The sequence below is a fragment of the Lolium rigidum genome, chromosome 6 (genome assembly GCF_022539505.1).
Source record: "Lolium rigidum isolate FL_2022 chromosome 6, APGP_CSIRO_Lrig_0.1, whole genome shotgun sequence".
In the NCBI taxonomy this organism is placed as follows: Eukaryota; Viridiplantae; Streptophyta; class Magnoliopsida; order Poales; family Poaceae; genus Lolium; species Lolium rigidum.
This window is the reverse complement of record NC_061513.1, coordinates 195,281,350-195,294,374: the sequence shown is the minus strand read 5'-3', so window position 1 is coordinate 195,294,374 and position 13,025 is coordinate 195,281,350. Positions and strand designations below refer to the sequence as shown.

The 13,025-nt window shown below is 45.2% G+C and overlaps 1 protein-coding gene across 1 annotated transcript; it reads left to right on the top strand.

The window, feature by feature from the left end:
- Positions 1-119: 119 nt before the first annotated feature.
- Positions 120-4,245, top strand: LOC124658917 (ABC transporter C family member 4-like). Its single transcript, XM_047196906.1, has 10 exons — positions 120-439; positions 547-633; positions 731-1,363; positions 1,479-1,643; positions 1,737-2,031; positions 2,390-2,604; positions 2,700-3,005; positions 3,089-3,152; positions 3,312-3,551; positions 3,740-4,245. The coding sequence occupies exons 1-10, from the start codon at positions 209-211 to the stop codon at positions 3,838-3,840; spliced, it is 2,337 nt and encodes a 778-aa protein (XP_047052862.1). The 5' UTR covers positions 120-208; the 3' UTR covers positions 3,841-4,245.
- Positions 4,246-13,025: the final 8,780 nt, after the last annotated feature.

Below are 13,025 nucleotides of genomic sequence, written 5' to 3'. Positions count from 1 at the left end.
TCCAATAATTTGATCTACATAGTTTAAACGATTTTTAATTATCATGTTTCCAAAGAATAAAACTCATGTTTGTTGCAATGATGCATAGATACTGAACCAGTTCTGAAACTGTTTGCAGGTGAAGGTGTGCGGCACCACGGCGTATGTTGCACAGACGGCATGGATCCAGAACGGCACTATCGAGGAGAACATCCTGTTTGGGCTGCCAATGGACGGGGAGCGGTACAAGGAGGTGATCAGGGTGTGCTGCCTGGAGAAGGACATGGAGATGATGGAGTTCGGCGACCAGACAGAGATCGGCGAGCGCGGGATCAACCTCAGTGGCGGGCAGAAGCAGCGCATCCAGCTCGCCCGCGCCGTCTACCAGGACTGTGACATCTACCTCCTCGACGACGTGTTCAGTGCCGTTGATGCGCATACGGGCAGTGAGATTTTCAAGGTACTTACTGTACATCATGTTGTGGCTGACTCGCTAGATAGACTGAACTGAATGTTTTTTAATTATCTGAACTCTGAAGTCTGTTTTGCTTAATTTTGTTTCTGCAGGAATGTGTGAGAGGTGCTCTGAAGAACAAGACTGTGGTACTTGTGACTCACCAAGTCGATTTCTTGCACAACGCCGATATCATATATGTAAGCACAAGTCGTATCATCCAGGGTCTCTGCAAATTCGAGCAGTAGCTGGGCATTGCCTGCTAATGACTTCAAACGTATGCGTGTGTACTTGCAGGTCATGAGGGATGGCACGATAGCCCAATCTGGCAAGTACGACGAGCTCATCCAGCGCGGCTCAGACTTCGCGGCGCTCGTCGCGGCGCACGACAGCTCCATGGAGCTCGTCGAGAGCGCGGCGCCAGTGACGGAGAAGGGAGATGCGCCGGCCGTCTCCCGGCAGCCGTCCGCCAACGGCCACGGCAGCAACACGTCGAACGGAGACGTGTCTGTGGTGGCGGCCAAGGCGGAGAAGGCGTCGGCCCGGCTGATCAAGGAGGAGGAGCGCGCGAGTGGGCACGTGAGCCTGGCCGTGTACAAGCAGTACATGACAGAGGCATGGGGGTGGTGGGGCGTGGCGCTGGTCATCGCCGTGTCCTTGGCGTGGCAGGGTTCCGTAATGGCCAGCGACTATTGGCTCGCCTACGAGACCTCTGCAGAGAACGCCACCACATTCCAGCCGTCGCTTTTCATCCATGTTTATGCCATCCTGGCCGCGGTCTCCGTGGTGCTCGTGTCGGGCCGGTCTTTCCTCGTGGCATTCATCGGCCTCCAGACCGCCAATTCCTTCTTCAAGCAGATCCTGAACAGCATCCTCCACGCGCCCATGTCCTTCTTCGACACCACCCCATCCGGCAGGATCCTCAGCAGGGTACGCACGTAGCAAATCGCAATGTCTTTCTTGTTACTTTGACACGATGATGATGATGTTAATTCCATGTCCTGAATGTCTTTTTGACACGGTTTCGACTCTCCTCGATCTTCAGGCCTCGTCAGATCAGACGAACGTCGATCTGTTCCTGCCGTTCTTCGTCTGGCTCAGCGTGTCCATGTACATCACGGTGATCAGCGTGCTGATCGTCACATGCCAGGTGGCGTGGCCCTCGGTCATCGCTATCATCCCTCTGCTCATTCTCAATATGTGGTACCGGGTAAGTTTATTAGCTACCGCTGCCAATGAACCTGGTGCATACATACGTTTTGTTTTAACCGACACCTTAGTAAGTTTCCTATTTGGATTGCAGGGCTACTACCTGGCAACATCGAGGGAGCTGACTCGCCTCGAGTCCATCACCAAGGCTCCGGTGATCCACCACTTCTCAGAGACGGTTCAGGGTGTCATGACCATCAGGTGCTTCAGGAAGGGGGATAGCTTCTTCCAGGAGAACCTCAACCGGGTCAATTCCAGCTTGAGGATGGACTTCCACAACAATGGCGCCAACGAGTGGCTCGGGTTCCGCCTAGAGCTGGTCGGGAGCTTTGTTCTCTGCTTCACAGCCTTGCTCATGGTCACTCTTCCCAAAAGCATTGTCAAGCCAGGTAAAGCTTCTTCTCTCGCTGTTCTCGACTTTACATAAGTATGTACTCTGAATGCATTGTAGTAACCGGAATCATGTGTTAGAATGCACAAATGACATGTTGTTAGAATGCACAAATGATGAACAAATGATCATTATGAGTAACCTCTGATGAAAGGTGTTGTTAAGATTCCACAATTTGTTTTTCTAAATAACATGTTCCAAGAATTTCCAACTACAAACCTTCAGCAGACCAAATTGTGATGGACTTTTTGCACTGAACAATGCCAAATAAGTTTGTCAAAGAACAGATGTCATAATTTTGACTTACTTCCTGGGAGTTGGAGAGTTGCAGTCAGCTGACTCTGCTTATGATGCAGAATTTGTTGGTCTCTCGCTCTCCTATGGTCTATCTCTCAACTCAGTGTTGTTCTGGGCCGTATGGATGAGTTGCTTCATCGAAAACAAAATGGTCTCGGTCGAGAGGATAAAGCAATTTACAAACATAGCATCTGAGGCAGAATGGAGGATCAAAGACTGCCTACCTGTTGCAAACTGGCCGACAAGAGGCGATATCGATGTCATTGATCTCAAGGTAAATTCTTCATGGTGCATTCTGTGACCTTGTCCTGAAACAGAAAAACATGATCTGAACAAGATCTTAATATGTGTGCAATGGTATATATGCAGGTTAGGTACCGGCATAACACACCACTCGTGCTGAAGGGCATCACGCTACGCATACACGGAGGAGAGAAGATTGGAGTTGTCGGTAGAACTGGCAGTGGGAAATCAACATTGATCCAGGCCCTGTTCAGAATAGTGGAACCTTCAGAGGGGAAGATAATCATTGACGGCGTTGACATCTGCACCTTAGGACTCCATGATCTGAGGTCTCGGTTCGGTATCATCCCTCAAGAGCCAGTACTCTTTGAAGGTACCATCCGGAGCAACATTGATCCGCTCCAGGAGTACTCAGATGTTGAAATTTGGCAGGTATTTAACAATTAATACTAAATTTAGTTTGTTGTCTCCAAAAAATATTGCTATCATCAGAACCTGAACTTGTTTACGTTTAGGCCTTGGACCGGTGTCAGCTGAAAGAAGCCGTGACATCAAAACCTGAAAAGCTTGACGCATCAGGTACCCTAGTTATAGTTTAGTGTTCATTGCTTCGATTTTCCATACTGTCCTGCATGAACAAACTAACTGAAGATGCTTAATGTTGTCCATTAACATGCAAAAATATTCTCATAAAATTATTTTGTTGAATCAATTTTTTTAATATATTTCCGTATTTAGTTGTTGACAACGGTGAGAACTGGAGTGTGGGACAACGGCAACTGCTTTGTCTAGGCCGGGTGATGCTGAAACACAGTAAAATACTGTTCATGGATGAGGCCACTGCATCCGTGGATTCCCAAACCGACGCTGTGATTCAGAGAATCATCCGGGAAGACTTTGCAGAGTGTACAATCATCAGCATTGCGCACAGGATACCGACGGTCATGGACTGCGACAGAGTCCTGGTCATAGATGCAGGTAACCACCTGAAATTTAGCGTACCCTCTCTTCCGAAAACCCACACTGAAATTAGCATCTTGTCGGCCGACACTATATTTGGGGTTTGTTAAAGTTGACATGTAAACTAGCCTTTTTTTTCCTCACCCGCGAAAAAGAACTAGCTTTTTATTAAGAACATTTCTAAAACTGCGAATCACTGTTATCAGGACTAGCCAAGGAGTTTGACCGGCCTGCCGCCCTGATTGAAAGGCCATCGCTCTTTGGTGCATTGGTTCAAGAGTATGCAAACCGGTCATCTGACGTGTAGCCAATGAGGTAATGGCCAATTTTTGAGTTCAAAATTTGGGAGGAATTCCTGGATGGGGATCTTCAGGAGGTGACACGCGCAACCTTCATTCAAGCTCTCTGAGCAGCATGTCCTAAAAAATATGTGAGCTGTGATTGATCATGAGAAAGATCAGGAGAAGCCAGAGTGTGAGGTAGGCATCGAGATGTGCAGAGACAAACTCCAAGATATCTTTGGGCCCATCAAGCTTGAATGTTTTCTTCTACTATGAGCTAAAGCTGGTATATAATGTATTTTGCAAATATTTTTAGTTCAACGGTGACCTGTATGAAACTGAGTCTCACGGGATTTGAAGAACATTTCTTTGTCCGAGAGAATGTGAAAACGTTTGGTTCGTGCTGTTTATACTACCTCCATTCTCTTTAACAGCGTGCTCTTTAAACTGGTTGCGTTATTAGAAAGTAAACAGTCAACATCTTCTTTTTTGAACAACAGAGGGGTCTAAATTACCCCGGTGGCTTTTCATTCAAGTAACACGTGGCAGCTACAAAGGGCAAACAGACCCTTTACAACACTCACCCTAAAGAACCTAGTAGTAGCTACAAAGGGCAAACAGGCCCTTTACAACACTCACCCTAAAGAACCTAGTAGTTGAAGATAAGGCCTGGGGACCCCCGGACTGGCTGTCTGAAATACCCGTTATGCACTAAGTTCTCGATCCCATGATCAGTGCCCTGTGAACACATAACCGAACTGATATCAAAGTTACATCATCCATTACAAAACGGAATAAGAATATTACAAATAGGTCACATGACCAATACTTACATAGTAGCCTCGAAAGGTCTAACTTAACACCAGAGTAGCGGAATCACTTCAACAACGCAGATCCCAAGTCATCTGTCATAACCCTACAACAACTGACTGGGAGAACGTTTCTAGCTCGCATAGACGTCGTCAAAATCCTTCTTCATATGTCAAATTCCTCCAAGTCTGACCAAGTAAATAGCTAGGGACAAAACCGTGAGTACATTTGAAATTATACTCGCAAACCATCATGAGAGATTAAGGGGATGCATATTTGGCAGTAGCAAGGTAATAGGCGCTATTCTAAGGCAACAAAGTGAGAGATAGTTTTCTCTCGTGGGTGGATATAGCATGTGTACAAGAGATAGTTCCTCTCGTGGATATAACATGTGCGCGAGAGATAGTTTCTCTCGTGTATATAACATGTGTGCGAGAGATAGCTTCTCTCTTGGATATAGCATCTCTATATCTTTGTTGAAGAAGATACTTCAAAAGAAGTCTGAACTTAAAATCACTAGGATGGGATAACCCTATTTTCCTTTCTCTGGCACTCACCATATGACCCCAAAAACCTTTCCACTTTCTTCCGTACCCTTCCGGTACCTCAACAAAACAACTTCCTCTTTTTTCTTATTGAAAACATTTTCAAAACAAAACTCATCAGGCTAAGCAACGGTCATTCCAATCGTCCATGACCGCGGACGTGACTATTCGAATAGATTTATACTCTGCAGAGGTTGCACACTTTCCCCACAAGATCCGTGAGTCTATCATGTGGGCATCTTCCATGCATATCAACTATGCCATGATAAACACTTGGACATAACTCTTTGCCTATTTTCCCTAGCATAGGACCCTTCCCCATGGAGTGTGTACCTCCCCGGCAAACCATGGCAGCTCACCTCATTGAGTGTGACCCCATTGCCACGCGGGAGACCCATGGTGTCTTCCGGACAGGTAGCCCCAAAGGCATCCCGTTATACGATTGTCCAAACCAATGACAATCCGGATTCTGGGGTGACAGCACCCTTATATAGTTGTGAGGCATCCCATACTAAGGCGAACAAACTCCGAGTTAAGCCCATCCCACTTAGGGCTTGTTCGTTTTGTGGGATTGCATCCAGACCTGGAAGACATCCAGGTTTGGATTTGGTTAATCCCGACCCTCCACCCAAACCCCAACAATCCCTGTTAATCCCTTGCCCATAACCCGATATGTTTTCCAGGCGTTCGGTTAATCCAACGAGAACGCAGCATCGTTGTATTCACCTGCCGTTGCTAGCACTCCCTCGCGTCGTGGAAAAAAATCCACATGTTCGATGGCGATTGTTTTTTTTTCTAGACGTGCTCAGTGAAATTTGACGGGATGGGTAGGTCTATTTATCCAGTAGAATCCAGTGCTGGAATAACCGAAGACAACAAATATGTTGGGCTGGAAAAAATACCATGTCGGGCTGGGCAACCGGGATTGGGCCACAATCCAGGCCAATCCATGCCTCTGAGGGATTAAACGAACGAGGCCTTAAGGGTAATGTGGTTGCACGGTTAAATGGTTTGGATGAATACATAGGCGCAAAAGTTTTTGAAACATCATTTTCCTTCCTTTTCCTTGAACATCCATTTTTACGAAGATGTCTACTTTCATAAACTCACACTTGGGCAAGACCAAAAATCCCCCAAGGTTTTCAAAACATTTGACAAACATTTCCGAGGGGTTCCCAACCTAAGGTTTTATTGTCTTGAACAAGGGCTACAATAAGGGCATCATGCTACTCATCACACAACTAAGGAGAGGGTAATTAGGTATCAAAAGAGTCACTCATACTTGGGAACTATATGAATACTCCGCACGTTGCGGAGGAAATCCTCGGTGATATTTTCATACAAATAGAAATATAATCTTAAGTGAAATAGTGTAGAATTGTGAGTGAAATTATAAATCATAGGGCAAATATACTGGTCATAGACACTTTTTAGATATGTCCCGGCCAAGTTTCGGGAGTAAAGGAGGATCATATATTCATGATCTGCTGAGAGAAAGGATGTTCTGGTCACGTACTGTTTTAGCACTTTGCTTCAACTTTATAATCTTGCTTGCAACCTCTTCTTCTTATCGATGTCTCACTCGTTCAATATTCTTGTTTGCATCTTCCCTTTTTCCTCCTCACAATACCAGCAAAAACATTACAATACATGAATTTGATTCAACGAGATAACCGATCGGATGATCCGTGCCTGCACATCCTCGCAGCTCAAAGCAACCATGAAAATCCTACCGTGAACACCAGGAAATCGATAAAAAAACCAGTGAAAAACTTAGATACCTTGGTGGCGGACTCTTCCTTGAAGGAAGATATGACCATCCAGATCAGCCTTCTCCTCTACATTACGTAGATTCTTACCTGCACAACCAAAAACACACCATTGCAAATCTAGTCAAGGTTGGAAAAACTTGCCTTCTATCGGAGGTTCGTCAGCCGGAGTGAAGCTGAGGTTGCCATCCTTGCCTTCAGCCATAGAATCTACTGAAGCCTATAGGGCATGACATTGTAGATTGGACACCCCAACTCTGGTAGGAACACGTTGTGGTTATAAAGGCAGATACGGCTGATCACATACCTCTAACAGTTTCTTTATTTATTTCTTGGTGGATATCTACAACACGCAGTTAAGTAGTGGAGAAGACGAATGAGTGCTTGTGGCACCCCCGGGATCAGGGTTAGACAAATACCAGATCTTCGTCTGACATAAGCCTAACCTAGAGCTCGAGAGACTATAGTGAGAGAATCGGTAACATAACAGTGACTCTACGACTCAAGAAATAATACAAGCTCATAACTGAGCGAAGAACCAAAACATTACAAGCGAGAGGTCACCGACCCGACATACATCAACCAACGGAAGCAAAGTTATGCTATTAGACATAGCAAGATAGCAAAAGGCCTAAGAGCCCGGGACCATAACGGCGACATCTCAGCCCATAGATTCCAGGCTGCCACCTGGGAACCCCAAGCTACTCGTCGATGTCGACTAGAACCCACCGTATGTTGGAGCGACTTCGTCTGAAACAAAAGCATTCAAAGTTGAGTACATGGACTCAGTAAGACTTAGTACAACCTTTTAACAAAGCGGGTATGCGGGCTTTACGTGGAGCTTCTTTTGCGTAAAACCAGTTTTCCTTTGTAAGACAAGAGAGAGGAGAAGCTCGACTACTCAGAACCTTTAAAAGGGGATAAGAGAGCGACATCTCTATCTATATTGATCATCATATTGTATCCACCAATCTTCATCATCTCGATCCACCATCCTCGGATCACCCCCTCAACATCCGGAGAAGGTATCCATAAACACACATTGGTTGCCAAGTTTTGCGATCAGGTCAAAGTTCTCTATGATCTCCACGTCCATTCCCAAGTCGCCTGTCACCGTGGACACGGCTTTTCGAAAAGATTCATAACCCTGCAGGGGTGCACAACTTTACCCACACGTGCCAACCGACTCTTAATGCCAGATCATAAGCTCTCTTTCTTGGAAAGCCGACAGAGGGTGGCTGACCGTGACCTTTACCTTAGAGAGAATTCCTTATTTGGCCCTGACTGAAGTTTCCCTTCCTTTTTTGGCTCTGGTAAAATTTTTCTTCCTTTTATGACCCACAAAGTTTGGTTGGTTCCTTATTTGGCCTTCTAGTACAATTTAAGCACTAAGATGACCATTTTGCCCCTGCTGCAATATGTTGGCAAATTTTGAGTTTCATAAAAATCTCAAATTTATTCGAGAAATACATGTATCTGCTTGGGATGTACCGTGCAATGTTTCGGGCAGAAACTCGTTTTATTTTGGGCTGTGAAGAAACAAAAATCTGACATTATATAGGCGTACGTATAGTTTGTCAGAAATTTGTCTTTTTTGTATCTTCCAAAATACAATGTATTTTGGGCTGAAATTTCTGGCGTGCCTGCGGATTGTCTCTATGTTTGTGCCTATTTAATATCAATTTTTTTGGAGTTGTGAAAATACAAAATAAATTGGAGTAATTTCCGGAATAAATTTGAGATTGTCCGAAATAATTTGCAGCAGGGGCAAAATCGTGCGCTGGTGCCAGCCACAGTGGGGGTCGTTTTTTTAATAACCAACTAGTATATCATAGCTTTTTTAGTGCAATTTTGTCACATATTGCAGCAGGGGCAAAATGGTCATCTTAGTGCTTAAATTGTACTAGAGGGCCAAATAAGGAACCAACCAAACTTTGTGGGTCATGAAAGGAAGAAAAAATTTGCGAGGGCCAAAAAAGGAAGGCAAACTTCAGACAGGGCCAAATAAGGAATTCTCTCTTTACCTTACTGTCGCCTAGACCATGAGTCACGCGATAAGGATTGTTCCGCTGTAACGGGTCAAGTCCCGAAGTCGGTCCTTAAGGATGTGAGCCGAGGTGGGTTTTCCCAGAGGCCGCAACCCCCAGCCACCTAGACCACGCTTACCTACCTATTATGTACCTTTTCCCACAAAGCAGAATGCAATGCATATGTCCAGATAACGCGCAAACTATGTGACTCATGGAATCGACTAGGCAAGTTAGTGAGTCGAGAGGGTACCATAATAGGGCCTCGTGTGGTTGTACGCTCGGTCTTGGTTCAAGAGGCGAGAACTCGGTTCCTAGGGTCAGCAGAAACGAAACAACCCACCACATCCCAATGTGGCCTCTCATCTGAGCTTTTAATCATGTTTATCAACATCTCTATACTTACCACGTCAACCTGTCATGCTAGTTTCACTTCATTGTATGGCTCCAGTCCGAAGACCGGAGTAAATAGCGTAACAAACTAAGCATGGCTAAGCATAAAGATATAAAGGCTCTAGCGATGCACACATGCCAAACCTAGTTATGCTAGGAGCAGTGGATCAGAGTATTTAAGGCTACAAGGGTGGAACATGCAATAGATAGGGTAACTCTACCTATCGATAAAAGACAGTTGAATCGTATGCAATATGTAGGAACCAGAGTAAAAGCATTTCGAAATCAGATATGAACCAGGTTAGGGCTTGCCTTTGTCCTTCACAAACCAAAGTGCATCTTCGATAATCTTGTACTTGACTTGTTTGTCGGTGGGCAAATATTAACCTTCGGTGTTGTCGATCTTCATCGTCTCGGACTCGTGCTCTATCGGTCGCAAAGAAGCAAATACTAGAAAGAGAGAAATAATAATCAACACATGGCATCGATGCATTGCGCATACAAAGATGATGATATGACATGTTAAAGTTATGGAAACTAACCCTAATACATCATTGTCAACTTAAAGGGAATTCGAATGCATAAACCATTGCATTTCGATGACTTCCATAAAGTGGTGTTTCGTTATTCTAACAAAATTGTTAATTGAAGTTTTTTAACTATGCATGATGATAGCATAAGTAGATAGGTTTCATTTTTCTGAACATTTTGACATATTATACACATTTTTCTGATGTAAAATGAAATAGATATGAATTATACAAGTTTTGTTCATTTTCTGAAATTCCAGTAATTATTAAAATTCTGACATAGGGGCCCACTGTCATATTTTTATTCTTTATCTAAACTTCTGGAAATGATTAAATTTCTGACGCCGGGACCCACCTGTCATGATTTATTATTTAAAGAAAATACAAAATAAAATAAAAGAAAAAGCAAAGCCACCGGGTCCCACCGGGTCAACGCCGGTGGTTGACCATGGCAGGCTTGGCGCCGGCGGCGAGCGAAGCCGCCGCTGCAAGGCGTGCCCGGGCACACTGCCAGGCGCGTTGGGACCGCGCCGACGCGGGCGACCATCTCGTGGTGGCGCCGCCACTTGTTGGCCGCCGGAGCAGCACCGGCGACGAGGCCGAGCGGAGCCCGACGGTAGCGCACGACGCGACAGCGACACATGGCAGCAGGGAGAGGGAGGAGCGGCGCGGAAGCACCAGCAGCTCACCACGAGCGTCATGGTAGGCTCAGCGAGGCCGGGGGAGGCCTGCAGGCGCCGCGGCGGCCGTCGGCGTGCTCGCCGGCCGCGGGGAAGACGAGGTCGTGGCGGCCGATTGGAGCCTCCCCTCGTAGATTCCTTCGACGGGGAGGCGCAGCGGGAGGATACGGAGCCGGTGGCGTCGTCGGTGGGGCTCGCCGGAGCGCGGAACGACGATGGAGTGTGCTGGCCGGGCGGGGCTAGGGTTTTGGCCTCGCAGTGATAGAGAGAGGGAGCGATAGAGAGAGAGAGGATAGGGACGAGGGGTGGCGTCGTGGCGGACTTATCCCTGCCCAGGGGCGGCGAGCGGCGGCGCGAATCTCTTCGGGGATCAACGACGCGGGCGGCCACACGCAGCTGCCTGTGCGTCTGTAGGAAGAAGACAAGGCGATTTTGCAAGGAGCCCCCTGACCTTTGGGGATTTTCTTGGAAACTTTAAAGCATAGCCAAATTCAATTGTATTTTATGTTTTGAACACTTTTGAAACCCAACAAAATATCTCCAGACTTTGCAAAATTATGTTGTGGCCTTCTTAAATATATGAGAGAGACCACATAACACTATTTTGTAAGTTTGAAACCATTTCAAAATAGCGAAAGTACTTGCGAGTTAGGGTTTCAACTTTATTTGAAAAGCAAATTTTTCTTTGTTGATTTTATATGATGCTCATGAATGCACAAATCAACTCCTAATTAGGTTTAGCAAAACATGGATGTTACAACTCTATCCCCCTTACAAGAATCTCGTCCCCGAGATTCCTAAGGTAGGAAAAGAGAAGGTAACAAGGACTACACCGGTCTTCAACGAGCTTCTCGATACCACGATGATCTTCTTTATTGAAGAAGTTGATCCACGACACCATGAATAAGTTGACCCACAACACCATGAAGAACTCTTCATTTTGCCTTCTTCACTCTAAAGGAAAGAGGGAATAACACCAGAATGACAGATCTTCATGAAGATCGAGTATCTCAGGGTCATCTCAAGGAAAGAGTGTTCAAAAACATCTCTTGAGATGACAACCATGAAACACATCAAGGTATTAGAGGAGACGAAAGAATTTTCAAATTTTTGGTAGACAATTGCTCCACGCTTGACAAGAATACGACTGAATAAGGTAGCGAAGAGCTAAACTGCCTTTGATACCATGACATGGCACTCTTAGAAACGGTGACTCGTAGAAGCACGAATGATTATCCAACGAGAGCAACTTTGAATTTCAAAATCATAGTCACTCTTCTGGTAGGATACATGAAACGATTGTTGTCTACTCAAAAGACTGGGGACCATAAATGGCTGACGAATTTTAGGTACTAACCAACGGAAAGGGAAAGGTACTGGCTAGGGAAGTGCCAATGATTAGCGGGAAGTGAAATTTCTCCGAACGAAGTTGTTGTCACCAGACAAATGATTTCGAGGGATTGACCGGGAGACATTTAGCAACTCTGCTTATAATGTTCTCCTTGATGTTATAGACACTAATTTTAGGCTATTGACGAGCCTTCAGTAGGTCATGGAGTCAAGGTTGGACTTTAAAATTGAAAAGATGATATGAGGGCAACTAAGAAAACCGCGCAGTATCCTCATGGAGAGTGGTTATTCTTGATGATTCAAGAGATTATGACATTAGGACTTCCGTCTAATTGTGTTGACCACGACATCATTCTTGCCGGATTTACAAAGAGACCTATGTCAAAACTCCTTGAGAAACACTAACCATCATTGCCGCTTGAGATTCAGCTTAGGTTAGGTGTAAAGATATTTCAGACTTAACATGTCCGAATGAAAATTTGCAACAGTTACGACAAAGGTAAAGTCGGTAGACTCTCAAGTTATAGACTACAATGTGAAGCTCCAAAAGATTGAGCCAGATTGCGTAACATATGGTTGCAACTGTCAAAAACAATTGTGTGCATATGAACTTGCAATGTAACACAGTTGAGTCCTGGGGGACAACAAAGAAAATATCGAAGCTATTAAACTTCTTCTCTTTTTCTTGAACAAACCAGTCAGTGGCTTAGGGTGCATAGAGGAACATTTCAAGGAATGGAGGTAACAACCTTCCATCTCCAGAGTACTTCGCACATGCCTGACCGACTTGCGATGGTTCCCGAGGAAAGGAAAGGGAACTCTACTCGGATCCACGGCGACATCTTTCAGCAAGTGCACATGTACCAGAGAAGGTCACTACCAACATCCAGAACACATACTTCATGATAACACAAAGATGGTTCTCAAAAGTTTCCAGCATTAGTGCCAAACGTTCAATATGAATCTCTTTAAACATGGAGGAAATAAGAATGTAATCGATGGGCTCATTAACAAACTTATCAAGATACTCCAATGAGGAACTCATATTCTACATGAACACGGCAGAAATATTGGTCAGACCAAAAGGCATGAAGGTATACTCAGACG

Excerpts from the sequence above, each read along its gene's own strand:
- LOC124658917 (XM_047196906.1), top strand. The coding sequence starts at position 209 with ATGGACGGGGAGCGGTACAAGGAGGTGATCAGGGTGTGCTGCCTGGAG. Across the intron at positions 2,032-2,389 it reads CAAAAGCATTGTCAAGCCAG|AATTTGTTGGTCTCTCGCTC; the intron begins GTAAAGCTTCTT and ends CTTATGATGCAG. Across the intron at positions 3,552-3,739 it reads AGTCCTGGTCATAGATGCAG|GACTAGCCAAGGAGTTTGAC; the intron begins GTAACCACCTGA and ends CACTGTTATCAG.